General features: G+C 42.5%; 2 protein-coding genes, 1 long non-coding RNA gene and 9 other non-coding genes across 14 annotated transcripts; 1 reads left to right on the plus strand and 11 right to left on the minus strand.

Annotated features, from left to right (window-relative positions):
• Positions 1-207: 207 nt before the first annotated feature.
• On the plus strand, positions 208-11,067 carry LOC129867503 (uncharacterized). 2 transcript variants are annotated; one of them, XR_008761628.1, is made up of 3 exons: positions 211-336; positions 8,599-9,511; positions 9,598-11,067. It is a non-coding gene; the product is annotated as an uncharacterized LOC129867503 (long non-coding RNA). The 2 variants fall into 2 exon arrangements; XR_008761627.1 differs by having other exon boundaries at positions 208-336; positions 8,599-11,067.
• A 459-nt stretch (positions 11,068-11,526) lies between these two features.
• LOC129867502 (nucleolin-like) lies at positions 11,527-13,317 on the minus strand. 2 transcript variants are annotated; one of them, XR_008761626.1, is made up of 4 exons: positions 13,303-13,317; positions 12,390-12,500; positions 12,077-12,203; positions 11,527-11,762 (listed from the first exon to the last, which is right to left on the minus strand). XR_008761626.1 is itself a non-coding variant. In XM_055940955.1 (3 exons), exons 1-3 carry the CDS (start codon positions 12,634-12,636, stop codon positions 11,558-11,560), a joined length of 579 nt encoding a protein of 192 aa, XP_055796930.1. In that variant the 5' UTR covers positions 12,637-13,260; the 3' UTR covers positions 11,527-11,557. The 2 variants fall into 2 exon arrangements, 1 of the variants encoding a protein (XP_055796930.1); XM_055940955.1 differs by lacking the exon at positions 13,303-13,317 and having other exon boundaries at positions 12,390-13,260.
• Positions 11,835-11,971, minus strand: LOC129867722 (small nucleolar RNA SNORA57). The gene has a single exon (XR_008761667.1). It is a non-coding gene; the product is annotated as a small nucleolar RNA SNORA57 (small nucleolar RNA).
• LOC129867720 (small nucleolar RNA SNORD82) lies at positions 12,268-12,340 on the minus strand. Its single transcript, XR_008761665.1, has one exon. It is a non-coding gene; the product is annotated as a small nucleolar RNA SNORD82 (small nucleolar RNA).
• LOC129867723 (small nucleolar RNA SNORA57) lies at positions 13,016-13,152 on the minus strand. Its single transcript, XR_008761668.1, has one exon. It is a non-coding gene; the product is annotated as a small nucleolar RNA SNORA57 (small nucleolar RNA).
• A 789-nt stretch (positions 13,318-14,106) lies between the features above and the next one.
• On the minus strand, positions 14,107-21,688 carry ncl (nucleolin). The gene is made up of 16 exons (XM_055940954.1): positions 21,547-21,688; positions 20,371-20,466; positions 20,167-20,281; positions 19,865-19,972; positions 19,380-19,478; positions 18,947-19,096; positions 18,389-18,472; positions 18,076-18,202; positions 17,625-17,761; positions 17,007-17,133; positions 16,768-16,904; positions 16,455-16,587; positions 15,979-16,124; positions 15,666-15,795; positions 15,047-15,336; positions 14,107-14,835 (listed from the first exon to the last, which is right to left on the minus strand). Exons 1-16 carry the CDS (start codon positions 21,562-21,564, stop codon positions 14,774-14,776), a joined length of 1,959 nt encoding a protein of 652 aa, XP_055796929.1. The 5' UTR covers positions 21,565-21,688; the 3' UTR covers positions 14,107-14,773.
• Positions 15,491-15,624, minus strand: LOC129867718 (small nucleolar RNA SNORA75). Its single transcript, XR_008761663.1, has one exon. It is a non-coding gene; the product is annotated as a small nucleolar RNA SNORA75 (small nucleolar RNA).
• Positions 16,198-16,328, minus strand: LOC129867717 (small nucleolar RNA SNORA75). The gene has a single exon (XR_008761662.1). It is a non-coding gene; the product is annotated as a small nucleolar RNA SNORA75 (small nucleolar RNA).
• LOC129867727 (small nucleolar RNA SNORA57) lies at positions 17,834-17,970 on the minus strand. The gene has a single exon (XR_008761671.1). It is a non-coding gene; the product is annotated as a small nucleolar RNA SNORA57 (small nucleolar RNA).
• On the minus strand, positions 18,267-18,339 carry LOC129867721 (small nucleolar RNA SNORD82). Its single transcript, XR_008761666.1, has one exon. It is a non-coding gene; the product is annotated as a small nucleolar RNA SNORD82 (small nucleolar RNA).
• On the minus strand, positions 19,175-19,247 carry LOC129867719 (small nucleolar RNA SNORD82). The gene has a single exon (XR_008761664.1). It is a non-coding gene; the product is annotated as a small nucleolar RNA SNORD82 (small nucleolar RNA).
• LOC129867725 (small nucleolar RNA SNORA57) lies at positions 19,581-19,717 on the minus strand. Its single transcript, XR_008761669.1, has one exon. It is a non-coding gene; the product is annotated as a small nucleolar RNA SNORA57 (small nucleolar RNA).
• Positions 21,689-27,933: the final 6,245 nt, after the last annotated feature.

Raw genomic sequence — 27,933 nt, forward strand, 5'->3', positions numbered from 1 at the left:
GTAAGAATTTTGTGTAAATGTTCATTCATATGTACGTTTACAGATATAATTGAACGTTTACGTTTCATGTTTTCTTACAATCCTAACAATTTACATATGGATTTTCTTACGATCCTAAGGATAGGTACGTTCAATCTTTTGGCAGCTATCTTGCTCCATAGAAATCCCACATCACGCTTGTAGGCGACTTCATAAGGTTGACTTCATCGGGTCTAACGGCCGTCTCGCACCGAACTGCGCATGTGCACGCCGTCAAAATGTGCACGCCGTCCTTCGATAAATCGTTGTTTTGACGAAAATGAAAACGGGTCAGTTTGTCACTCTCACGAGGTTGAGGTAATAACAAGATTATATACTTAAGACATTTGCTCGAATCTAGGTTTGTGTCTTTAGATTTCGATCAAATTAACAGTTAAAGGAATCATTTTTTCACTTCTCTCTTCTCAAACCCCGGGCCTGTCTGTTTGGTCTGTTTATGCAAGCATTCCCGAAAGTCTCGCGATGTTGCGCCTCTGAGTTTAGAAACTCTGTGGTTACATATGGAGGTAAATTAATGACGGAATTATACAAGCATGTAAAGTATGGTTTGCACACGTAAAATGAGTTGCACCTATATAATGAGTTTTGTAGTTGCTTTTTTTTTTGTTGCAAACATTTAACTTCTTTTGCAAATAAATGAAACACTTAATAACCCGATGTGTGAATAAATATAACACTTGCAAACATGTAAATTGAGATGTAAATACTTTCAATAAGATTTGCAAGCATGCAACTAACTATATTTGAGAATGAATGCAACTCATTTACTAAACTTGCGATTGTTGACTCTTCTGTGAAACAAAACTATACTGGGCAAAAATTTAAACAACAAATATCAAATCAAAACATGCAACAACTTCAATGATTTTACTGAGTTACAGTTTATATAAGGATCTTCAGTTAATTTAAATCAATTCATTAGACCCTAATCTATGGATTTCACATGACTGGGCATTGTGCAGCCATGGGTGGGCCTTGCTGGGCATAAACCGTCCCCTCGGGTGCAAGGTCAATCAGAATGAGTTTTTCCCCATAAAACTGCTTTATTAGAGACAGAAATACACCTGAAATACTACGCTGTTTAACACCTTCTTGATATGCCACACCTGTCAGGTGGATGGATTATCTTGGCAAAGGAGAAATGCTCATTAACAGGGATGTAAACACATTTGTGCACATTTGAGAGAAACAAGCTTTTTGTGTATATGGGAAACTTCTGGGATATTTTATTTCAGCTTATGAAACCAACACCTTACAATTTGCGTTTATATTTTTGTTCAGTAGAAATTTGTGATGTCGAATCTGTGGGCTCAGAATTTTGGCACTAATTTTGCAACTTAACTGCCAAAAGTTTAGCAGTTGTGTATATAAAAAAAATAAAAAAAATAATAATCTGCAAGCAAGCTGCACGAGCTCTGGTGGACATGGCTTTTTATTCTGACCAATCAGGTGAGCTGTTGTCATTCTGAATGTGCAGGACATGTTTCACCCTGTACCTCAGTGGTTTCACCTCGGAGACAGGTGAAATGGCTCGGCGAAATCCACCTCAGGTGAGTTTTTGACATAATCCTTTTAGTTGGGAATATGACTAATGCATGTGTAAAGCAACACAGGAAGATTGTGAATAGAAGCAACATTAACATTAGTGTAAAGTATTCATAGGTTAAACCTCCGCGCAAATAGCTATCAAAGCTATCGTTGGCTAGCTAAAATACAGTGTTCTCCCCTCATTTTAAGCTAGCTAACGTTATACTGCATCTAAAGTCAATCTGCATGGTGACACAAAATGATGACAAAAGATTTTCCTACTAATCATTTGCATCCTGTGGAAATATCATTGTATTTCCAATCCACTCTAATGCAATTTTGATGTTCATCAGCTCCATTTGACAATGCATTATTGTGACGAAACGTGCTACCATGACTAGCTTGTATAGCTGTAGGCTAACGTTTCCAGTTCTATCTTATGTCTGAAAACACTGATAGAACTCAGATGAGCTAATGCTCCTGCAAGCAGGGCTTGGAAGGAGAGTCATATCAATGGCAGAAGATGCATATTAGAGCGAGGTTAGTATCGTTTCTAATATAATGATCTAGATGAGATGTACACTACCATTCAAAAGTTTGGGGTCACCTAGAAATGTATTTTCACAGAACAGCGCAAACTGTCTCTTACCAGAATAGAAAGAGTGGGAGGCCCCGGTGCACAACTGAGCAAGACGGACAAGTACAGTAGTGTCTAGTTTGAGAAACGAACACTTCACAAGTTCTCAACTGCAGCTTCATTAAATAGTACCCGCAAAACACCAGTCTCAACGTCAACAGTGAAGAGGCACTTCGGGATGCTGAACTTCTAGGCAGAGTTGCAAAGAAAAAGCCATATCTCAGACTGGCCAATAAAAAGATAAGCAAAAAAACACAGACACTGAACAGAGGAACTCTGTAATGTACACTAATGTACCTGTCCTCTTCCTCTTGAAGAGCTGAGGACCCATGCCAAATCTTTTTAATCTCCTAAGGGGGAAAGGTGTTGTCGTGTCCTCTTCACAACTGTCTTGGTGTGTTTGGCCCATGATAGTTAGTTGGTGATGTGGACACCAAGGAACTTGAAACTCTCGACCCTCTCCACTTCAGTCCCGTCGATGTTAAATGAGGCCTGTTTGGCCCTCCTTTTCCTGTAGTCCACAATCACCTCCTTCGTCTTGTTCACATTGAGGGAGATGTTGTCCTGGCACCACACTGCCAGGTCTCTGACCTCCTCCCTACAGGCTGTCTCAGCGTTATCGGTGATCAGGCCTACCACTGTTGTGTCGTCAGCAAACTTAATGATGGTGTTGGAGTCATGCTTGGCCACGCAGTCGTGGGTGAACAGGGAGTACAGGAAGGGACTAAGCACGCACCCCCACGGGGCCACAGTGTTAAGGATCAGCATGGCAGATGTGTTGATGCCTACCCTTACCTCCTGGGGGCGGCCGATCAGGAAGTCCAGGATCCAGTTGCAGAGGGAGGTGTTTAGTCCATGGTCCTTAGCTTAATGATGAGCTTTGTGGGCACTATAGTGTTTTGAATGCTGAGATGTAGTCAATTCACAGCATTCTCACAAAGGTGTTCCTTTTGTCCGGGTGGGAAAGGGAAGTGTAGAGCTCGATTGAGATTGCGTCATCTGTGGACTCAGTACTTTGTTGAAGCGCCTTTGGCAGTGATTACAGCCTCGAGTCTACCTGACGCTACAAGCTTGGCACACCTGTATTTGGGGAGTTTCCCATTCTTCTCTGCAGATCCTCTCAAGCTCTGTCAGGTTGGATGGGGAGTGTTGCTGCACAGCTATTCTCCGGTCTCTCCAGTTCTTTTTGAACAGGGTATGGTAGTAGGTGCCAGGCGCACTGGTTTGTGTCAAGAACTGCAATGCTGCTGGGTTTTTTCACAGTCAACAATGGTCCACCAACAAAAGGACATCCAGCCAACTTGACACAACTGTGGGAAGCGTTGGAGTCAACATGGGCGAGCATCCCTATGGCACGCTTTCGACACCTTGTAGAGTCCATCCCCTGACGAATTGAGTCCGTTCCGACATTTTGGTAGGATATTTGTTAGTCAACGTCTATAATGAGAGAGGCCTACATGCAGATTTTCTTCTGTCATTACTTTGTTGCCCTAGAATACTGAATAAACCTTTGCTCACCAGAATGTCCTATATCCATATAACTATTTCTTAAATCTTTCATATCTGCTTCTCTCATGCAGCAAAGATGTTTAGAGACCAGGGAGAAAATGCAATAACCCCAAAAAATATATTTATTTCATGATCCGAGACCCGCCTCCCAAGCGGATATAACTGCGGAAACTGTGGGTTATGAGGCAACCCCGCGCATCACTAGTCCATAGCCATGGTCTTGCTGCTTTTGATTCCTCTGGTATGTAATTCACAATCTTTGTACAAAAAAACATCACCCCCAGCACTTGGATACTATGAAGTCTTGGCGGGGTTGGGTTGGAGAAATGTTAACACTCAAATTCACTGACAGAACGCTGAAGGAATGTTAACACAGGTCATTTTAAAAGAAATACAGTTACTATACAGTGCATTCAGAAAGTATTCAGACCCCTTGACTTTTTCCACATTTTGTTACATTACAGCCTTATTCTAAAATGGATTAACTAAAAACATTTCCTCATCAATCTACACACAGCACCCTAGAATGACAAAGCGAAAACATTTTTTTACAAATTTTTGCTAATAAAATAAAAACACATACCTTATTTACATAAGTATTCAGACCCTTTGCTATGAGACTTGAAATTGAGCTCAGGTGCATCCTGTTTCCATTGATCATCCTTGAGATGTTTCTACAACTTGATTGGAGTCCACCTGTGGTAAACTCAACTGATTGGAAATTATTTGGAAAGGCACACACCTGTCTATATAAGGTCCCACAGTTGACAGTGCATGTCTGTGCAAAAAAACATGCCATGAGTTTGAAGGAATTCTCAGAGAAAGGTTTGTGTGGAGGCACAGATTTGCGGAAGGGTACCAAAAAATGTCTGCAGCATTGAAGGTCCCCAAGAACACAGTGGCCTCCATCACTCTTAAATAGAAGAAGTTTGGAAGCACCAAGACTTCCTAGAGAAGGGCCTTGGTCAGGGAGGTGACTAAGAACCTGATGGTCACTCTGACAGAGCTCCAGAGTTCCTCTGTGGAGATGGGAGAACCTTCCAGAAGGACAATCCTCTCTGCAGCACTCTACCAATCAGGCCTTTTTGGTAGTGGCCAGACAGAAGCCACTCCTCAGTAAAAGGCCACGCATTACTACTGTGCACCCGGCCTTAAAACTGACCACAACTCAACCCAATATGAAAGGAAGACATGCAAACAAACAGTTGATTAACAATGTGGAAAACCGTGTAGAGTTGCATGAAATTCACTTACAGATGACCAAATTTCAAACATCCTGTGTGCAAGGTTACAGAAAGTATGACTGCCATTGGTGACAGGCATCATTTGCCAGGCCGTCATAGGTGACGAGGCAGCCAATGGAGAAGCCAGAATGGCAGGATTTTTATTTACATTCCACCCCTGGCCTATCTCCCACAGCCCCATCCCTTGCGCATACTGCAGTGCCACAACATAAATGTCACTGCCAAAAGTCTGCGATGGTCCTATTGAGTCAACCGCTGCCATCAGTCGCGCAACAACTTCTGCACTTAGTGGGCACTCAGTTTCAGGCACCTGGACGCTAGTGTTTGTGTCATCGGACCGTAGACCACTGCTGTCCCAATTTATGTGTGGGATGTTCCAAGTCCTGTAACATGAACAACACTAAAAACAAAAGGTTATATACTGTACTATTCTGCTTGTCTTTACTTGTCAGGGTGCCTGCCAATGACGTGACTAGTTCTAAAGAATTTCACACGGTAGGTCTGAAAATAATAAGTATATTGGAATTAAGCAAGCACACCAATAATATACAATAAGAAAGTAGAAAATGTTTACTGGTTCCTTAACATTTCATAGAAAACTATAACAATTCTGTCAACTCAATAGTATCCCTCTGCCCATGGACTACTGCCATTTCCTGATGACAAAGATTTCAAGGTGAGCGGTCTCCCACCAGAAATATGCTGTAGCTTGCCAATCTCCAAGACAAATATGGTTTAAAAAAACAAAGTTGTTGAGTAAAACTTCCAACACATTGTAATTTACCTTTGTGGAAAACCAAAATCTGCAACTACTTGGCTGAAGACCAAGTTGGTTGAGGCAAGACTGTTTGTAGCAGCACCAAGGTACATGTCTTGACCCTTGACACCAATGCTTCCAGCTCTCCCTCTGACAATGAGCTATACAATGCCATTAGCTAAAGTCCCCAATCTGTCATGCACCTGTTTATTGCTCTTATGGATACCCTACTAAATACTAAATAAGACAAGCAGTGGCGACAGCCCTTGTAGATGCATCAACAGCTCTTGGACCCCCCAGTGCAGCCGTTTAGGTGAATCACTAACATACTTAGCAGCATGAGTCCAAATGAGCCCCACTGGGCAACTGAAGGATGTCCTGGCAGTGACAGGAATTCATTGAGAATAATTTCTTTTGCAATTCAAACCAATATTAAGGCCCAAACTAGTCCCATGTAAAAGATGAATCACGCAGTCTGAATGTCCATTGGTCTCATGTTTAGCACAGTCACACAAAGACGAAACGTTAGCCTACAGCTATACTAGCTAGCCCAAAAAGGTAGTCATGGATGCACATTTCATCACAATAATGCATTGTCAAACGGCACTGATGAATTTCAAAATGGCATTATAGTGGATTGGATATACAATATTTCCACAGGATGCAAATGATTAGTGGGGAAACCTTTTGTCATCATTTTGTGTCACCATGCAGATTGACTTTAGATGCAGTATAACGTTAGCTAGCTTAAAATGAGGGGAGAACACCGTATTTTAGCTAGCCAACGATAGCTTTGATTGCTATTTGCGCGGAGGTTTAACCTATGAATACTTTACACTAATGTTAATGTTGCTTCTATTCACAATCCTCCTGTGCTGCTTTACACTTGCATTAGTCATATTCCTAACTAAAAGGATTGTCAAAAACTCACCTGAGGTGGATTTCGCCGAGCCATTTCACCTGTCTCCGAGGTGAAACCACTGAGGTACAGGGTGAAACATGTCCTGCACGTTCCAGAATGACAACACCTCACCTGATTGGTCAGAATAAAAAGTCCTGTCCACCAGAGCTGTGCTGCTTGCTTGTAGATGTTCAGGGGTGTCAAACTCATTCCACGGAGGGCCTAGTGTCTGCAGGTTTTTGGTTTTTCCTTTCAATAAAGCCCTAGACAACCAGGTGTGGGGAGTTCCTAACTAATTAGTGATGTTAATTCATCAATCAAGTACAAGGGAGGAGCGAAAACCCGCAGACACTCGGCCCTCCGTGGAATGAGTTTGACACCTGTGTCTGCTAAACTTTTGAGTGCCAAAACTCTTGAGCCCACAGATTCGACATCGCAAATTTAGTTTTGATTCGCAGAAGAATATTCACCTGTCACAAGTTTAGTAAATTAGTTGCATTAATTCTCAAATGTAGTTGCATGCTTGCAAATCTTATTGAATTTATTCACATCTCAATTTACATGTTTGCAAGTGTTGTATTTAATCACACATCAGGTTATGCGCTTGTGTTTTATTTAAAAGAACTTACATGTTTGCAAAAAATAAATGCAACTACAAAACTCATACAGGTGCAACTCATATTTTACGTGCAAATTATACTTTACACGCTTGTATAATTTTGTCATTAATTTACATCCATAGTTACAGCTTGAATTTTAAGTTGATTAAATTGAGATTTTTTAAAACTGGCCTACTCACAATACCCCATAATGTCAAAGTGGAATTGGGTCATAACACCAAACTGGTACGATTAGGACTTTGACATTTGGTGATTTTATACCCCCCCAAAAAATGAAAAACTATTCTGAACACCCCACGACAAATATTTAACCTCAAAGAAAACATATTTTCCCATCTTGGGCATCAAAACCCTATTATTATAGGCAAAAAAAATTCTGGTATGGACACCATTAGTCTTCAACCCTGTTGTGGACACTATGGAAGTTGTCTGAATAGGATATGTAATTAAATCGAAATTTCCATATTAATCCTTTGTTGCTCAAACAAATGAAATAACTGCAAATATAAAATCACACTTTTTCTATACTAAAGCTTGAAATGGACACTGTCAGCAGCCTCAATTTATTTAATCAAAAGTATGGTTTCACTTCAGAATTTGAACTAAAATAAATATTCTCATAATGGCTCTAAACATTTTAGACTGAGTTCAAAACATTAAATTAATATTTCATAAACTTTCCAAAATGGTATCACAAAATTGTCACGTAAAAGCGTTAGGACTAGGGTAACGGGGATAAAGAGATGCATACGGCTTCCATATAAATTGGTTGTTTACTCTCAAATTCACTCCAAAAATTGGATTTCATAGATATAACCATGTAATGAGGACAACATATATCAATTTTAATTAAACAGAGCTTTATTAACCCAACTGCAGTAAGACACTAAACAAAAACATAGCAGACATTACAGGGGCTGAGTCACTGGCTTACTGGTGCTCTTTCATGCTGTCCCTAGGAGGGGTGCGTCACTTGAGTGTGTTGAGTCACTAACGTGGTCTTCCTGTCTGGGTTGGCGCCCCCCCTTGGGTTGTGCCGTGGCGGAGATCTTTGTGGCCTATACTCTGCCTTGTCTCAGGATGGTAAATTGGTGGTTGAAGATATCCCTCTAGTGGTGTGGGGGCTGTGCTTTGGGAAAGTGGGTGGGATTATATCCTTCCCGTTTGGCCCTGTCCGGGGGTTATCATCTGATGGGGCCACAGTGTCTCCTGACCCCTCCTGTCTCAGCCTCCAGTATTTATGCTGCAGTAGTTTATGTGTCGGGGGCTAGGGTCAGTTTGTTATATCTGGAGTACTTCTCCTGTCTTATCTGGTGTCATGTGTGAATTTAAGTATGCTCTCTCTAATTCTCTCTTTCTCGGAGGACCTGAGCCCTAGGACCATGACTCAGGACTACCTGGCATGATGACCCCTTGTCCTCAGTCCACCTGGCCGCGCTGCTGCTCCAGTTTCAACTGTCTGCAGCTATGGAACCTTGACCTGTTCACCGGACGTGCTACCTGTCCCAGACCTGCTGTTTTCAACTCTCTAGAGACAGCAGGAGCGGTAGAGATACCCTTAATGATCAGCTATGAAAAGCCAACTGACATTTACTCCTGAGATGCTGACTTGCTGCACCATAGACAACTACAGTGATTATTATTTTTACCATGCTGGTCATTTATGAACATTTGAACATCTTGGCCATGTTCTGTTATAATCTCCACCCGGCACAGCCAGAAGAGGACTGGCCACCCCTCACAGCCTGGTTCCTCTCTAGGTTTCGGCCTTTCTAGGGAGTTTTTCCTAGCCACCGTGCTTCTACACCTGTATTGCTTGCTGTTTGGGGTTTTAGGCTGGGTTTCTGTACAGCACTTTGAGATATCAACTGATGTAAGAAGGGCTATATAAATACAGTTGATTTGATTAACATTGAACAGGTCGCGAGAACCAGTCATCAGAGCGGGTCACGGGGAACCGGTCATCAGAGCGGGTCACGGGGAACCGGTCATCAGAACAGGACAGCTTACCGAACAGGTCATCAGAATCATAAAAGCGTGTCAACATTAGTACCTTTTCAGAGGTATGTAGGCTCCCAGAACTGCTGTTACGACACCTACATACATCATCACAACCATCTTCTACACTACTACACTACCTGCTACTACATTACAGCTACTGGAGGAATGAAAAGACCTGAAGAAACACTACAGGCTGGGTTCCCACTGGGTACACTTCCTGTTGTCAGGCTGTGGTGTTGAGGTGTGTGTGTGTGCAGCATGGAGCTGGTCTCACAGGTAGGTAGATATTTTCAGGGTGTGTGTGTCTGCCTCTTGTTTCATGGTGTTCATCCTGAAAGTCTGACCCACACCTCTTGTTTAAGATCTTTACGTGGCAGAATGTCACAGGCTGTGGTGGTGGAAACACTTCAAGGACATCAAACGGATACCAGTGGATGTCAACACGAGCAGACCAGAAGAAGCTGTTTGATGCAACGCAATGTAATAAACACTTAACCTGGACATGCGTTTTCATCTGTGTTAAAGATGATACACACTGTAGGTCTTCATTGTATCCAAGACTACACCACTGCCCAAGCAGCCTTGGACTTCCCCTCTATTTCCTTCCATGGCTGTGGGTTTCCTTCCCTGACTGGCTGTGGTGCAACAGTTGACACCTTCTTGAGATGGAAATACCACGTGTTGAAGAACTTAGCCGAGTTGCTTCTGTGTTGAGCTCATGCAGCTGACGCCATGATATCTCAGATGCACAGGGAGGTTGGTGGCAACTTAACCTGAGAGGACGTGCTCGTGGTAATGTATGTCATTTTAACATGGACAGTCAACATATGCATGTGGTTATAAGAATGAAGATAAACCATTATTCATTTGATTAACTGTCTGAACTCTTATGATCAAAGTATCAGGGTTGAGTGTGACGGGGTTTTGTTTTGGGGCACAAAATGGCCACTGCTCCAGTGAAGAACTGGAGACCACATGGCATGCAAGATAACACTTAAAAAAAATAATAATACATTTTGGTAAGTAATAACGTATTTAATATAACAGAGTAGATTCTAATCTAACAAAAATCTATGAAATATAGATAAAAGAATGTGATAACTTTCCCGTCTTTACACCATGTTGTTCAGTAGACTTGTATGTCACATAAGGATATATACACTATTTTTATGTGGGGAGATTCGTTGGCACAATGGGGTTGAGGGTAGACTAAGGTTCGCAACTAAATGGTGTGATTTAAGTCAATAATCATGCATTTATTTGGGGGAAATATATTCTCAGCAAACGAGCACAAATGGGTTTTTACATCAATGGCAGAATTTATGGCTTATTTGCACATTTTATACAACGTACAAATTCAGTGAAGGCCACCGAGGACATGACAAACCGCTCGGTGTCAGTTGACGACATTCTGATATTAAAGAGGAAAGTAATGCAACTTTTCTTAATACTTTATTACAGGGGACTTAGATTTGTGACCCCGTATTTAAAATATACTTAAAGGTTAGAGGGACTCAAATTGTACTGGATTCATGGAATGAGGCGTCACTACAGACCCGGGTTTGATTCCAGGCTTTATCACAACTGGCCATGATTATGAGTCCCATAGGTTGGCACCTAATTGGCCCGGCGTAGTTAGAGTTCGGCCATCATTGTAAATAACAATGTTCTTAAACTTTCCTAGTTGGGTAAATATTGTGCAAAGCTTACTCACCCAGAAAGACAGCTGTAATCACAGCCAACTGCGATGCTAACATGTATTGACTCAAGGGATTAAAATGCAGTATTCATACAAGCAATTTATTTCAGTTTCAATAAATGTGCAAAAAACATTTTACTTTGTCGTTACGGGGTATCCTTTGTAAACGGGAGTAAAAAAATGTATGTAATCTTATTTGATTTCCGGCTTTAACGCAACACGAATAAGTCAATGGGTATGAATACTTTCTGAAGGCACTGTAAATCCTGTTGTATTTAACACACCTCAGTGCTGGAGCAAGTCACATAAATAGGATGATCAATTTCAAGTGTTGATTAAGGACTGAGTTTTGCTCAAATTGTGCTGTATTTTTTAACAATGGATTAGTGTAAACAGGGCACCCTTGAGAATGAGACCCCGGGTTTCCCTAAATACCTAAAATTAGCTAGCTTTAGTTAATGGCTTGTCGTCATTAGTCAACTTACTCACGTCACACTAAGTTACACCACTTCAAAAAGTTTTATCACAGGAAAAATAATGTACAAATTAATCTTTAAAAAAGCCAGAGTTTTATGAAAGGAAAGGTCAAGACTTTAAAATCACCACTTCAGTTTATTCAATTATCACATTTCCATTTTCAAACAGCAAGATTTAGTCAATGCAATACAAATAGCAGAAGTAATAAAAATGTACCTTTCTTGGCCTCCTGGGAGTTCTTTGCGGCGGGCCTTGTCCATCTTCAACTCCTGTCCCATGCACTTCTTTCCGTTCAGCTCCAAGGCCGTCTGCATGTCCTCCGCTGAGGAAAATTCTCCGTAGCCAAACTTCCTGGTGGGCAAGATAAGTGTGCATTAGGAGACTGCGTATAAAACCCATCAATCAGGCTTCATTGTCTTTTTCAAGTGTGCCAGCGATTGAGGATAGAACCAGCAGACGATAACACACACTGGTACCGAAGACATAGCACTGGCTTTGTTCTACCTCCGAACAATCACACGTGAGTACTGAGCAACTACAGGTGTGCCAAGAAATGGAGGGAATCCTGGTTAATAAAGTCAAATCAACTACCTTATCCCATCAAGTACACCACAATCAGACGTCCTGAGCGGGTCATCATAACATGGGAATCCACCGTCACTTACTTTGATGCGCCAAGTCTGACGTCCTGAACTTCAAGGTTCTTCTTTGAGAAGAAAGCTGCCAAGGCTTCTTTGATTTCATCAAAGTCCTTGTTTGAGTTCAGGTTGCCGATAAATAGACAGAAGGATTCTGAGGGGAAAACATTATCACTTAGGTTACGCATTAAACGATCGTCATTAACGGCAACCTATGAACACAGTCAGAATAACATGAAGGTGACATCAAATGAATCAGTATTAAGTCCCTTGTTGTTCATCATGCGTACTGTGGTTCAGTGTGGGAGAAGGTGTTGGAGGGCTGAATCGAAGGCCTTACCGTCGCTTTCAGACTTGGCCTTCTTGGCAGGTGGGGTCTCCTTTTTGCTGTCAGCCTTCCTCTTTGCAGGAGTCGCTGGGGCACAAAACAGCCTGCTTAGGACCCAAAAACCTTCAAATAACAGAGGTGAGAGGGGATCTTGTGTATAGACCAGCTCTGTACTTAACCATCTTTGAAATCCTCGCAGTGTCAGGAAGGTTTTAATTTTAATAACCTGTCCTAAATTAAAATCTACAGGCCGATGCATTTCAGTCCAAGCCCTTTCTCCCTTAGATGTGCCAACACCAACAGGTGAAGGCAGGGGTTAATGTCATGTTCACCTGCTAGTCACAAATAGGAAACTGAAATGTCTAACTTGATCACTGTTTTAATGCGGCACGTGTTTACCTAGAACATATTAGCAAGTCGGACATTTCAGAGTACCGACTAACATGTGAACGTGGCGTACGGGCAATAATACCCGGCTGTGATGACTGCCAGAGACAAAGCCACCCCTTTCACCAAATGAATGGAGTATAAAATATTAGACTTGATGTTCCCTTTAAAGAATAACATTCCCTTAACTACAGGAATCTTTTAAGAGTGTTGCATAGAGCACATTTAATGAGGCCCCGTTCCATATTTGTAAGTGTGCCAGCGATTGAGGATAGGACCAGCAGACGATAACACACACTGGTACCGAAGACATAGCACTGGCTTTGTTCTACCTCCGAACAATCACACTTGAGTACTGAGCAACTACAGGTGTGCCAAGAAATGGAGGGAATCCTGGTTACTAATAGTCAAGTAAATGTCTCATCTTTCAAACCATAAACCACTGAGACTAATGTCCCCAACCATCATTGATTGTCCTGTCACTTTCATTGTGTATCCAATTGAAATATAAAAATTAAATATGGGGAGAGACTCATACCGTCATCATTATCTGACTCTTCTGTCTTGGCTGGAACTTTCTTTGCAGGTGTAGCTTTGGCCTTTTGGGTGGGGCTTCCTCAGACTGTTCCTCTGAAGGGGAAACAAGCGTCAGGGCAGTGTAATTTAATTAGCACAAACTACAAACATTTGAGGGTCCGTACAAGTAGTCTTAGCAGACAATCAAATTCCATTAAAACAGAGCCATGAAAGGATGCATTTAAACAGTTCCTTTGAAATGAATGCTGCCGATTGAGAGCTTAACTCAATATCTACCATCAATTATCTTTAATGACAATGCACAGAAAATGACACGGTTCTTACCAGTCATCCTCTTCTTTCCCATTTTTGCTGCGTTCGGTGCTGGCTTGGCTGGTGTGACAGCCTTCTTTGCTGGGGCCTGGAACATATGAACATAGTTAACACACAAAGAAGTTATTTTATGGAGAATGTGTCCACTTTAGTGGTTAGTCTTACCTCTTCAAGTGGTGGGGCCTTTCCTTGTGGTCAGCCTTTTTCTTTGGGTGCCTAATTTCCAAGTGGTGAGTTGCAGCTTTGCTTGAACGGTGCATTTTCCCTCTTTATATTTACTGTTATCAGGGCACCTTTGAGAATGATCCTGGGCTCAATCGGTTTTCCCTTACTACCTAGTAGAGTTAGCGTCACCTAATGCTTGTCATTAGTCAACTTACTCAAGTCTCACCAAGTTCGTATAAGATCTTTTTTAAAAACCCGGCCAAAACAGGAAAAGTAGAAAGTATTCTTTGGAAGCGCCAGAGTATTATGAAAGGAAAGGTCAAAAGACTTTAAAAAATCATCACCTCGGTTTATTCAATTATCACATTTGTGAAAACCTTACATTTTCAAACAGCAAGATTTAGTCAATGCACTACAAATATCATATGATACATTTTTTAATAACGTTATTCGAGGCCTCTAGTACCCCTGACTTCTAAAGACATCGACTGTACCCCACCCAAAACATGACAAAACACAGATTTACGAGATTCTAAACGCCCAACAGACATGGGCTGATTTAATCTTCCATCCATTACAATATGCCTTGCACATTTTACCGTTATACAGTCTCACCTAGAGCAAACTAGAACAAAAACAAGGATATTAAAGGATACAGGACTTTCTTACAAAAAAGGTAAAATGAAATACAAATTGTTGAATGTACAATATGTACCTGAACAAACAGGGCTTTTTTCACAGCAAACAGAGTTGCCAGACATTCCACTAACTCTTTTGGGAAAAACACAAACTCATATGGATGATGCAGGAAGGACAATTCAAAACTGACAGGCAACTCTCAAGCTGAGAGGGTGAAAAGGTTGGTGCGGGGCGGTAGAGAGCCCATTACAGTTATATATCAATGAAGCTTTCTGGAATGTCCAAAAGGCTCTGCCAGCGTATGGGTACGGTGATGAAAACAGAGTCTTTTCAAAACAGTAAAATAGACAGGGATTTTAATCATCAAATTTGATCTTCTTGCCCTGGGGCTTGTCTCCAAATCCACCGCCTCTTCCACCTGGGGGGGGGGGTAGAGAGAAACAAAGTCACGGTCTGTCCTTTGAAAGCAGCACATTTAACACAAGGGTCTAAGTTAAGGAAAAAGCAGTTCACATTGGACCAGATCAGTACCTACTATCTATGAGATTCATCACAAGATATCAGAGTGAAAAAGTATCCATCATCTCTGGTCTACGCAGGATCCCAAGATCCAAACTATGAACCTTTACCTCTGAATCCACCACGTCCACCGCCGCGGTCACCTCCTCTGCCCCCCCTGAAGCCACCGCCACGTCCTCCCCTGCCACCGCCGAAACCACCTCCGCCGCCACGGCTAAATCCACCACCGCGACCTCCCCTGCCACCGCCGAAGCCTCCGCGACCTCCGCGGAATCCACCGCTGTCGCCCTTGGGCTTGGCGTAGTCCAGGTTCACGCTGCTGCCGTCAATTTCGCCACCCTCCATGGCCTCTTTGGCAGCCTTGCAGTCGTTCTCGCTGTCAAAGTCGACAAAGCCAAAGCTGGAGGGGAAGGAAGGTGACAAAATGAAGGGATGAAAGAGAAAAGCACATCTGCAGAAGGGAACAGGTGATATCTCACAAGCACAATTGATTTGCAATGCAACTGCAGTAGACCTTTAGTAACAACTAGAGGCATATTGCTACCATCTAGTCGTTTTGTTTCACATCAGACATGGGCAAACTGCCACTGAGTTCAAGGTAGGCGCCTGTTTGACTGTGACTTGGCTATACTTCTCGTGCGAATCCATTCACTGTCACTGTGTGGACAGGTGGAGCTCATGAGAAGAAGTCCAAGGCTATAGCAGTGTGACAGTTACAACATCATTTACCATTTAGAATTGCCCGTGTCACGGTCGGTCACCACTCTAGCTCCAGTGGCACTGTCAAAGGCGTCTCTGAGTGACTGGTCTGTGGTGTCTCCAGATAGCCCTCTGACAAACAGCGTTTTTGTGGGACCTCCTGGCAACGAGAGGGAAAAAAACGTTATCAAACGTTATCAATTCTTATCCAGAGCGACTTACTATTAGTGCATGCATCTTAAGATAGCTGGATGAACCAACCTCTCATTCAGGAACCAACTTACTTTCTAATTGACAACAGTCTACAACTACAGATGGAGAAAAATGGAGAAGTAAAACCTACCGGATCCTCCTCTGCCTCCGGCGTCTCTGCCTCCACTGTTCTGGCTGTACTCTAGCCGGATTTGCCTGCCTTCAATCTCTGTTCCATTAAGGTTATCCAGCGCCTCCTTGGCTGCCTCTGCACTCTCAAACTCCACAAAAGCAAACCTGCACGAGAGACAAATAGGTTCAGGTACTTTACACTTTGGGAGGGTGGGGGGGGGCAGGGTTGATGAGATTAAGTTGTTTCACAGCAGACATAGGCAACACCTTTTGAGATTAGGGGTGCCTGTTCAATTTGTGATTAGTATCTACTTCTCGTGCGAATCCATACAACGCCACTGATTGGCAGAGAGGAGCTCATGAGAAGCCCTGGGGGTTCGGTCTGACCCCTCCCGTGAGGTCACGTCCAACAGTGCTCTAGGCACTACGGTTTACCAAAACCCCCTAAGTCAGGAAACTAAAGTGATGCTGTGGGAAAACCCCCCCTTCACTCACCCTTTGGGCCTGCCGTTGTTCTGTGGTACTCTGATGGAAACCGCCCCTTCGAATGCACTCTGAAGGGAGTCTTCTGTAGCACTGTAGGACAGGTTGTTAACGATGAGGGTCTTGCTTTCAGCAGCTGCCTGAGCTGAGAGAAGGAACAAGATGAACAAGGTGAATGTTGGTGTGCATCAGCACCATGGAAGTATTTATGGCAGACCAGTATTTCAGTACTTGACAACCTTTGAAGTCGTCACAGAGTTTCAGGAAGAAAAATGTTGCATCAATGGTCCTGATTAAAAGAACTCCTGTAGTCGGTGGTGCATACCTGGTGGTCTGCCTCCCTTCTGGCTCTTGATGCCTGTGTAGTCGACCATGATGGCGCGTCCCTGGACATCGGCGCCCTGGGCCTCTGTTAGCATCTTGTCCGCAATGGCCTCAGACTTGAACGCAATGTAGGCAATGCTGTGGGGGGAATGTAGCTTGGTTAGATTTACTAATATATTAGATACTAAGAAATGTTTTTTTTGCAAATACATTAACCAGGATAGAAAGGCTGGTCCTCACCCTCTATTGGAACCGTCCTGGCCTGTGGGTATTCTGATTTCAACAGCTTCTGCAAACACTTCCTTCAAGTCGTCTTCTGTGGCCGAGAAGGGCAGGTTTTTCACAAACAAGGTCCGTGCGTCCCTATCTGTAAAAATAAGAAGGTGAGCATGTATAGTTCCCATTGTGATGGTACAGTACAGACCACTTCCTGTGTTTAACAACACTGACAGAAGAGGGCGATGTGCACGAGTTGTGACCCAACACAAGCGAGTACTTAAAATACCAGCAAAAAAGCCACATGTTGCTTATGTGTATTTCATACTAATTTTGAATCATAGAATTCAAAAAGGTTGGTATGAATGTACTGCTTAATTGTTTGTCATGGCAAATGGCTCTGTGGCCAGCTTTCGCTACAGCCCGGCAATGGGCAGCAGCATTCTAGCTAACAGCTGCATCCAAAATAGTTACTTAGCAAAAGTTCAACCCAATATAATCTTAGCATCTGTTCAAGCAAGAATCAAAACATAATTCTAAGTTAACGTGTTCAGAAGTAACACAAATGTAAATCTAGGCTGTTGAACAGGCACAGATGTCTTTGGCTTTCTCACTTCAGCCAAGCAGGCAAAATGCCCATACCTTTCTTCTCATCCTGGGAGTTCCCTTTGCTGCGGGCCTTGTCCATCTTCAACTCCTGTCCCATGCACTTCTTTCCGTTCAGCTCCAAGGCCGTCTGCATGTCCTCCGCTGAGGAAAATTCTACGTAGCCAAACTTCCTGGTGGGCAAGATAAGTGTGCATTAGAAGACTGCATATAAAACCCATCAATCAGGCGTCATTGTCTTTTTCAAGTGTGCCAGCGATTGAGGATAGGACCAGCAGACGATAACACACACTGGTACCGAAGACATAGCACTGGCTTTGTTCTACCTCCGAACAATCACACGTGAGTACTGAGCAACTACAGGTGTGCCAAGAAATGGAGGGAATCCTGGTTAATAAAGTCAAATCAACTATTTTATCCCATCAAGTACACCACAATCAGACGTCCTGAGCGGGTCATCATAACATGGGAATCCACCGTCACTTACTTTGATGCGCCAAGTCTGACGTCCTGAACTTCAAGGTTCTTCTTTGAGAAGAAAGCTGCCAAGGCTTCTTTGATTTCATCAAAGTCCTTGTTTGAGTTCAGGTTGCCGATAAATAGACAGAAGGATTCTGAGAGGGAAACATTATCAATTAGGTTACGCATTAAACGATCGTCATTAACGGCAACCTATGAACACAGTCAGAATAACATGAAGGTGACATCAAATGAATCAGTATTAAGTCCCTTGTTGTTCATCATGCGTACTGTGGTTCAGTGTGGGAGAAGGTGTTGGAGGGCTGAATCGAAGGCCTTACCGTCGCTTTCAGACTTGGCCTTCTTGGCAGGTGGGGTCTCCTTTTTGCTGTCAGCCTTCCTCTTTGCAGGAGTCGCTGGGGCCTCTGTGGAACAAAACAGCCTGCTTAGGACCCAAAAACCTTCAAATAACAGAGGTGAGAGGGGATCTTGTGTATAGACCAGCTCTGTACTTGACCATCTTTGAAATCCCTGCAGTGTCAGGAAGAAAGGTTTGAATCATAACCTTTCCTGATGCTAAACAATCTACAGCCCCGATGCATTTCAGTCCAAGCTTTTTCTGCTTTAGATGTGCCAACACCAACAGGTGAAGGCAGGGGTCAATGTTGCCTTCACCTGCTAGTCACAACTAGGAAACGGAAATGTCTAACTTGATAACTGGTTGAATGCGGCACGTGTTTACCTACAACATATTAGCAAGTCGAACATTTCAGAGTACCGACTAACATGTGAACGTGGCGTACGGGCAATAATACCCGGCTGTGATGACTGCCAGAGACGAAGCCACCCCTTTCACCAAATTAGTAATGAAACTCAACCTTGGTCAAAATATTACTTACCATCTTCCTCCTCCTCGTCATCTTCCTCCTCCTCGTCATCCTCATCGTCTTCTTCCTCGTCATCCTCATCATCAGACTCCTTAGCCTTGACCATGCCTGCTTTCTTTGCGGCGGGTGCCGGGGTGGTGTCCATCTCCTCTTCCTCAGAGTCTGGAAGGCACAACAGATGGCTTTAGTCTCATTAGACCCAAATCATCAACCACAGACCATTTACTGACCAGGGATTGGGCACATCAGATCAAATAAGTAGTGACATCAAATACATTCAGTATTAAGTCCCTTGTTGTTCATCAAGTGTTCTTGTGCTCAGCTGACCCCTATAATCGATCTGCCAGTGTGGCCTGTACCACATTGAATGAACTACCATAATGTTGTGTGTCCCCCACTCAGTTGACCAATAAGCCCTACATGCAACGCCCCCCCCCCCCCTTACCATCATCATCGTCGGACTCCTCCTTGGCTGCAGTGACCTTCACTGAGGGCTTGGCACCAGCCTTCTTTGGAGGTGGGGCCTCCTCCTCAGATTCTTCCTCTACAGACAGGAGCAACATTTAAAAATCCTTTTTCTTATTTTTTTTTGTCTTAGTTGGTATAACCACTTAAATGTGCACATAGAAGTCATCAGTTAGGCTTCAAGTGTGCCAGCGATTGAGGATAGGACCAGCAGACGATAACACACACTGGTACCGAAGACATAGCACTGGCTTTGCTCTACCTCCGAACAATCACACGTGAGTACTGAGCAACTACAGGTGTGCCAAGAAATGGAGGGAATCCTGGTTACTAGCAGTCAAGTGAATGTATCAACTTTCAAACAATAAACCACTGAGACTAGTGTCCTACCCCATTAACGGTTCGGTCACTGTCAATGTGTATCCAATAGAAATATAAAAAATGTATATGGGGAGAGACTCATACCGTCATCATCATCCTCATCTGACTCTGCCTTGGCTGGAGCTTTCTTTGCAGGTGTGGCTTTGGCTGGGGTCTTTTTGGGTGGGGGGGCTTCCTCCTCAGACTCTTCCTCTGAAAGGGCAACAAGTGTAATTTAATTCACCAAAACACCAACCATTGATGGTCCGTAACTTCACTAAACAGAACCGTGAAAGGAAGCGTTTAAACAGTTCCTGTGAGGTGAATGCTGCCGATTGAGAGCTTAATTCACTATCTACCATCAATTACCTCTAATGACAAAGTACACAAAATGACAAGGTTCTTACCAGAGTCATCATCCTCTTCACTTTCTGCTTTCTTAGCTGCTTTTCCATTTTTAGCTGCTTTAGGTGCTGGCTTGGCTGGTGTGACAGCCTTCTTTGCTACTGCTTTTGGTGGGGCCTGGAACATATGAACATTGTCAACACATTAAAAACCAAGTTATCAAAAAAATAAGAGAATGTGTCCACTTGAGTGGTTATTAGGCTTACCTCTTCCTCCTCACTTTCTTCTTCACTGGATTCCTCTTCCACCTCTTTAGGAGGTGGTGGGGCCTTTTTCTTGGGGTTAGCCTGCTTCTTTGCTGCCTGTGAAAAATAGGAAACGTATGTTCAGCATTATTAAAAGTTATGGACAACAAATCAAATCTAGAAATTGTCCCGTGTTGTCCAATTGTCCAGACTTGCTAGCCATTTACCTGAAAGCAAAAGTGACTTGCTATGAACATATGAAAGAAACTTATTAAACCAATTTTATTGTCAGTCAGTAACTAAACTGTTCATTTAATTTCAGGCAATTTCGAGCGAATGTCCATTCATACGGGTCATCGTCACCTTAACGTTTGTCTAGACTTGCTTGTAACTTGCCGACTTTTTGGGCTTGCACCTCGTGTGGCATTTGAGGGCTGGCGCACAACCCACGTGGAGAGCATAAGTACGGCGCTAGCTAGCTAACTGCTAACGTTAATTATTTAGTTAGTTTTGTTGTACACCAAATTGTCGTGCCTCAGTGTATTGTAGCCACGTTTAACTATCAATATGCCCAGTTGAAGAAACATTCAGCTCATAAATAACGAACATACACGACAGACCTCAAAACATTTCGGCTAGCCAGCTAGTTAGCATTAGCTAGCCAAACGTATGGCAGCACATTGCCTTACGGAAGTCAAATTACAACTTCTCTTAGATTACATTAATAAAATATTTGTCATAACTCCATAAAATACACAATTATTAAATTACAGAAATTAGTTGTTAAGTAGTTTTAACGAACGAGCCAGCAGGCAGGGTACGAAAGAGCACGCTTGATTCGCGAACGCGCATGTATGGCCATTTTAGACAGAACTGTAAGAACAGAATGCAATGAGAAAACATGGCTGATCAAATCTGGGTCGAGAAAACGTTTAACTGCTTAACCTCCAATAATTATTATAAGGGCAGAAAACGATTGTATCAGACTTAGCAAAATATATATATATATTTTGTGTTAAGTAGTAGAATGAATGGGCAAGCCAACATAATGCGTGTTTCTCAGCCATTTTCTAATGTCGGGCTGTCGTCTATTGCAATACAGGATACTTCATTTTGGGTAAAAAATAAATAAAACACCCGCATTGACAAACCACACGATTTGAGTCACGAACATAAGAGTATACGAAGTTTTCTTACCTTAGCCAATTTCACCATGGTTGTGTTGTGGTTGGACGATTTTGGACGTGAAGAATATTAAAGCTCAAAAAAAGCTTACTGTTCGCTGCACGTGTCCCGACCTACTCTTTCGAACACCGAGGAAGAAAGACAGATACGTAGAGAGACGCGCGGGTTACTTTCCTGCTCTGCGCGTACACTGTACTCCGCCCACATTACAAATATCCTCCACTCACAGATCAAACATTTGCATAGTGTCTGCGTATGGGGCTTTCACGTGAACGCGGATTTGCACTTGATTTGAAAACAAGGCCAAAAAGCAGTTACTCGAATGTGAATTTAAACGAATCGGTTATCGTTGAATCACACGCTTGATTATTTCAAATTATATTTCTTTGTTCACATCTGACTAATTATATAACTGCAAAAATAATATTATTGAGGCTTGGGCTATGCTATGCATGTCCAATGTAAGCCTACAATGGTGAAGCGTCCTTGGTCCACCATGCCTACACATATGTTGACGCCATTGTGTATATGTTTGTACATGCCACCTAGCTATTAGACAGCTAAAATGTCATTATATGTCGATTTGTACAATAATACACTACAATGCTCAATAAATTGCTCGAATTGGTTACAATTTGTCGATTGAAATGACACTTTGTATTGATACACAGCTGTTTCGATTTGAGCCACGTGGTCTCCTCCAGCTGCCTATCAACCACGTGCTTCTTCTTGACTATCGTGTGCAGATGTTCAGCCCTGCGCTAATGATCTGATCTATATCAACTATACGTTATACAACAGAACTGTGACTGGTATAATGATAAAGACAGTATACGCTTCATATCTATTACAGATCAGGGAATACGCTTCATATCTATTACAGATCAGGGAATACGCTTCATATCTATTACAGATCAGGGAATACGCTTCATATCTATTACAGATCAGGGAATCTGCGCAGGCTTTGAGCAAAATGAGTTTCTAAACCAAAAGGCGCAACATCAGGACTTTCAGAACCGCATGTGAAGCAGACTAGGGTTTGGGGTTTGAGAAGTCAATGCTAGAAGTGAACAATTCCTCCATGGCTGGTTATTTTCTTGAAATCTGAAGGCACAACCTAGATTCGAGCCAAAGTCTTAATCAGTTGAACATGTTATTACTCCAACCTATTGGAAGTGACAAACTGACACGTTTTCATTTTCTTCTAAAACGACTTTAATATCGGAGCGTGACGACCGTTTAGACCAGATGACGTATTCTGCTCATGAGTTTAGATAGCAGACGTCGCCTTACAAGCGTGATCAGGGGATTTCTATTGTAGAAGCAGTTTCTGCCTATCTTCACACTGTTACTGACTTTGCTTGAGCCTTGTGAACAAACTTTTTTTAGGCCACACAAATTTACCTTCCTGCTCTGTGCGTGCACTGTACTCCGCCCACATTACAATCTCCTCCACTCACAGATCAAACATTTGCATATTGTCTGCGTATGTTCGTCACATGCACGAGGTTTGCGATTGACAAAAAAAAAAAAAAAGCAGTTACTCGAATTAATCGACATAGTGAATCACACGTTTGTTTTTTAAATGTCATTTATTTGTTTATCATACAGGTTCACCATCTATTTAAAAACATTGAATAATTACATAACTGCAAAAATAATACCCTTGGGACTTGGGCTAGAGCATGTCCAATGTAGGCCTACAATGGCGTCCTTAGTCCACCATGCCTATACATATATTAATGTAATTATGTATATATTTGTACATTCCACCCAAATAGACAGCTATAATTGCAATATGCGTTGATATGTCTAAATAATATACCAGAATGTTCAATAAATTGCTCGAAGGTGGTTAAAAATTCTAGATTGAAATTACCCTTTGTATTCATGCATAGCTGTTTGGATTTGAACCTCATGTCCTCCAGCTGCATATCAACCAGTGGAGGCTGGTGGGAGGAACTATAGGAGGACGGGCTCAATGTAAAGGCTGAAATGGAATGGTATCAAACAAAACATATGGAAACCATTATTTGACACCCAGTACAATGAGCCTATCAATCAATCAAATGTATTAATAAAGCCCTTTTTACATCAGCCGATGTCACAAAGTGCAATACAGAAACCCAGCCTAAACCCCCCAACAGCAATCAATGCAGATGTAGAAGTTTGCCGATGACACAACAGTGGTAGGCCTGATCACCGACAACGAAGAGACAGCATATAGGGAGGTCAGAGACCTGGCCGTGTGGTGAGACAATTAGAGGGAGCATACTTAAATTCAGACAGGACACCGGATAAGACAGGAGAAATACTCCAGATATAACAGACTGACCCTAGCCCCCCGATACAAACTATTGCATCATAAATACTGGAGGCTGAGACAGGAGGGGTCGGAGATACTGTGGCCCTGTCCGGACGATACTCCCGGACAGGGCCAACCAGGCAGGATATAACCTCACCCACTTTGCCAAAGCACAGGGGTGAAGGAGAATATGTACATATAAGTATATGGATGAGCGACGGCCGAGCGGCATAGGCAAGGTGCAGTAGATGGTATAAAATACAGTATATACATGTGATATGAGTAATGTAAGATATTAAACATTATTAAAGTGGCATTATTTAAAGTGACTAGTGATCCATTTATTAAAGTGTCCAGTGATTGGGTCTCAATACAGTGTATATATATATATATATATATATATATGTGATATGAGTAATGTAAGAGATGTAAACATTATTAAAGTGGCATTATTTAGAGTGGCATTGTTTAAAGTGACCAGTGATGCATGTATTAAAGTGTCCAGTGATTGGGTCTCAATGTAGGCAGCAGCCTCTCTGAGTTAGTGATGGCTGTTTAACAGTCTGATGACCTTAAGATAGAAGCTGTTTCTCAATCTCTCGGTCCCAGCTTTGATGCACCTGTACTGACCTCGCCTTCTGGATGATAGCGGTGTGAACAGGCAGTAGGTCGGGTGGTTTATGTCCTTGATGATCTTTTTGTCCTTCCTGTGACATCAGGTGTTGTAGGTGTACTGGATGGCAGGTAGTTTGCCCCCGGTGATGCATTGTGCAGACAGCACCACCCTCTGATTGGTCAGACCAGTGTTGAATAGACCTTGGCATGGGTACTTTCTGTTTGAGTTTCTGCCTATAGGAAGGGAGGAGCAAAATGGAGTTGTGATCTGATTTGCCGAAGGGAGGGCGGGGGAGGGCCTTGTAGGCATCTCGAAAATGCTAATAGCAGTGGTCAAGGGTTTTTCATAATCGAGTACTATAGTCTGTGTTCATTTTTTTTATTTTACTAGGCAAGTCAGTTAAGAACAAATTCTTATTTTCAATGATGGCCTAGGACCAGTGGGTTAACTGCCTTGTTCAGGGGCAGAGCGGCAGATTTTTACCTTGTCGGCTCGGGGATTCGATCTTGCAACCTTTCGGTTACTAGTCCAACGCACTAACCACTAGGTGCTTGTCGCTACCTGCTGCCCCTTGATAGAACTTTGGTAGAGTTTTCCTCAAATGTGCTTTGTTAAAATCCCCAGCTACAAAAAATACGGCCTCAGGATATGTTGTTTCCAGTTTGCATAAAGTCCATTGTAGTTCCTTGAGGGCCGTCGTGGTATCGGGTTCAGGGGGAATATACATGGCTGTGACTATAACCACAGAAAATTCTCTTGGGAGGTAATACGGTCGGTCGGCTTGGATTGGATTGTGAGGTATTCCTAGAATAGAATACCTCACGACCTAGAATACCTCACAACAATTGGATTGTGAGGTATTCTAGGTCGGGTGAACAAAAGGACTTGAGTTTCTGTATGTTATCACAATCCAATAACACAAAAACATTCTGGACTAATAATGTAAGAAATAACACACATGAAAAACAAAATACTGCAAAGTTGCTTAGGAAATAGAAGCAGATCTGCCATGTCTGTCGGCGCCATCTCTTGAGGCCGGTTGGTTGTACTGCCAAATTCTCTTAAATTACGTTGGAGGTGGCTTATGGTAGAGAAATTAACATTAAATCTTGCAACAGCTTTGGTGGACATGCCTGCAGTCAGCATGCCAATTGCAGGTTCCTTCAAAACTTGACACATCTGTGGCATTGTGTTGTGTGTCCCCGGCACAAGGTGCACCTGTGTAATGATCATGCTGAAAACTGAGGATGGATCAACAACTGCAAAGAATGTGGCAAAGAAATTAATTTTATGTCCTGAATTCAAAGCGTCATGTTTGGGGCAAATCCAACACAACACATCTGACTCACATCTGAGTCACATCTGACATATGACTCTTCATATTTTCAAGCATGTTGGTGGCTGCATCATGTTATGGGTATGCTTGACATGGCTGCATCATTTTATGGGTATACTTGTCATCGGCAAGGACTAGGGAGTTTTTTTAGGATAAAAAGAAACGGAAAAGAGCTAATCACATGCAAAATCCTAGAGGAAAATCTGGTTCAGTCTGATTTCCAACAGACACTGGGAGACAAATTAACCTTTCAGCAGGACAATAACCTAAAATACAAGGCCAAATTTACACTGGAGTTGCTTACCAAGATGACATTGAATGTTCCTGCGTGGCCTAGTTACAGTTTTGACTTAAATCAGCTTGAAAATCTACGGCAAGACTTGAAAATGGCTGCCTAGCAATGATCAACAACCAACTTGACAGAGCTTGAAGAATTTCTAAAATAATAATGTGAAAATATTGTACAATCCAGGTGTGCAAAGCTCTCAGAGACTCACCCAGAAAAACTCACAACTTTAATCACTGCCAAAGGTGATTCTAACATGTATTGACTCAGGGGTGTGAATTCTTATGTAAATTATATATTTATGTCTTAACATTTTTTTATACATTTTACAGTGCCTTCAGAAAGTATTCATACCCCTTGACTTATTCCACATGTTGTTACATTACAGCCTAAATTCAAAATGTATTAAATATACGTTTTATTTTCACACATCTACACACAATACCTTATAATGACAAAGTGAGAACATGTTAAAACAGGTTTTTAGACATTTTGGCCAAAAATAAATAAAAACATATCAGGAACACCTTATTTACATAAGTATTCAGACCCTTTGCTATGAGACTAGAAATTTAGCTCAGTTGCATCCTGTTTCTATTGATCATTCTTGAGATGTTTCTACAACTTGATTGGAGTTCACCTGTGGTAAATTCAATAGATTGGACATGATTTGGAAAGGCACACACTTGGCTATATAAGGTCCCACAGTTGACAGTGCATGTGAGAGCAAAAACAAAGCCATGAGGTAGAAGGTATTGTCCGTAGAGCTCTGAGACAGGATTGTGTCGAGGCACAGATCTGAGGAAGGGTACCAAAAAATGTCTGGAGCATTGAAGGTCGCTAAGAACACAGTGGCCTCCATCATTCTTAAATGGAAGAAGTTTGGACCCACCAAGACTCTTCCTAGAGCTGGCCGCCGGGAAAACTGAGCAGTCGGAGAAGTTGGTCAGGGAGGTGACCAAGAACCTGATGGTCACTCTGACAGAGCTCTAGCGTTCCTCTGTGGAGATTGGAGAACCTTCCAGAAGGACAACCATCTCTGCAGCACTCCACCAATCAGGCCTTTATGGTAGAGTGGACAGACGAAAGCCACTCCTCAAAAAAAGGCACATGACAGCCTACTTGGAGTTTGCTAAAAGGCACCTAAAGGACTCTCAGACCATGAGAAACAAGATTCTCTAGTCTGATGAAACCAAGATTGAACTCGTTGGCCTGAATGCCAAGCATTACATCTGGAGGAAACCTGGCACCATCCCTAAGTTGAAGCATGGTGGTGGCAGCAAGGCTGCTTATGAAATTTCTCTCCACTGCTGTGCTGTGCCCTGAAAATCAAAGTTCCTGTTTAATTTCCACTTGCCCATGGCCCGCTTGATTCCTGGAACCAAGCCTCGTTTGATATCTGGTACTGACCTAGAACCAAGCAGGCTACGGTGGGTGGAGTTAACTGGAACCAAGCCTCGTTTGATATCTGGTTCTGACTTAGAACCAAGCAGGCTATGGTTACCAATGGCCGAACTAAATGATTGGTCTCACACAATGATGTCACAGTGTTGTTAATACTCATGCCCCGAGTGGAGCCAAGATGGTGTCGCTGTGAGAGGGAGTGTTTCCTGGCTTGTCCTAGCAACTTTGAGGGTTAGGTGGTTAACAGTCTAATATTGGCTATCAATCTAACTACAAGTTGTTTTAGCTACATATGGCAAGTTTGGGGTTCGTTTTTGTCAAGTTGAATGGGAAAGAACACGACAGAAAGACAACAGAAGATGGAATATCCAAGCCTCACAGAAGACAGCAGGCATGCTAGCTAGCAACGACGAGAGCCAGAGCAGCATGGATACACAAGATGCCGTGAGCTT

This window comes from Salvelinus fontinalis, chromosome 12 (assembly GCF_029448725.1).
Source record: "Salvelinus fontinalis isolate EN_2023a chromosome 12, ASM2944872v1, whole genome shotgun sequence".
NCBI classification, from domain to species: Eukaryota; Metazoa; Chordata; class Actinopteri; order Salmoniformes; family Salmonidae; genus Salvelinus; species Salvelinus fontinalis.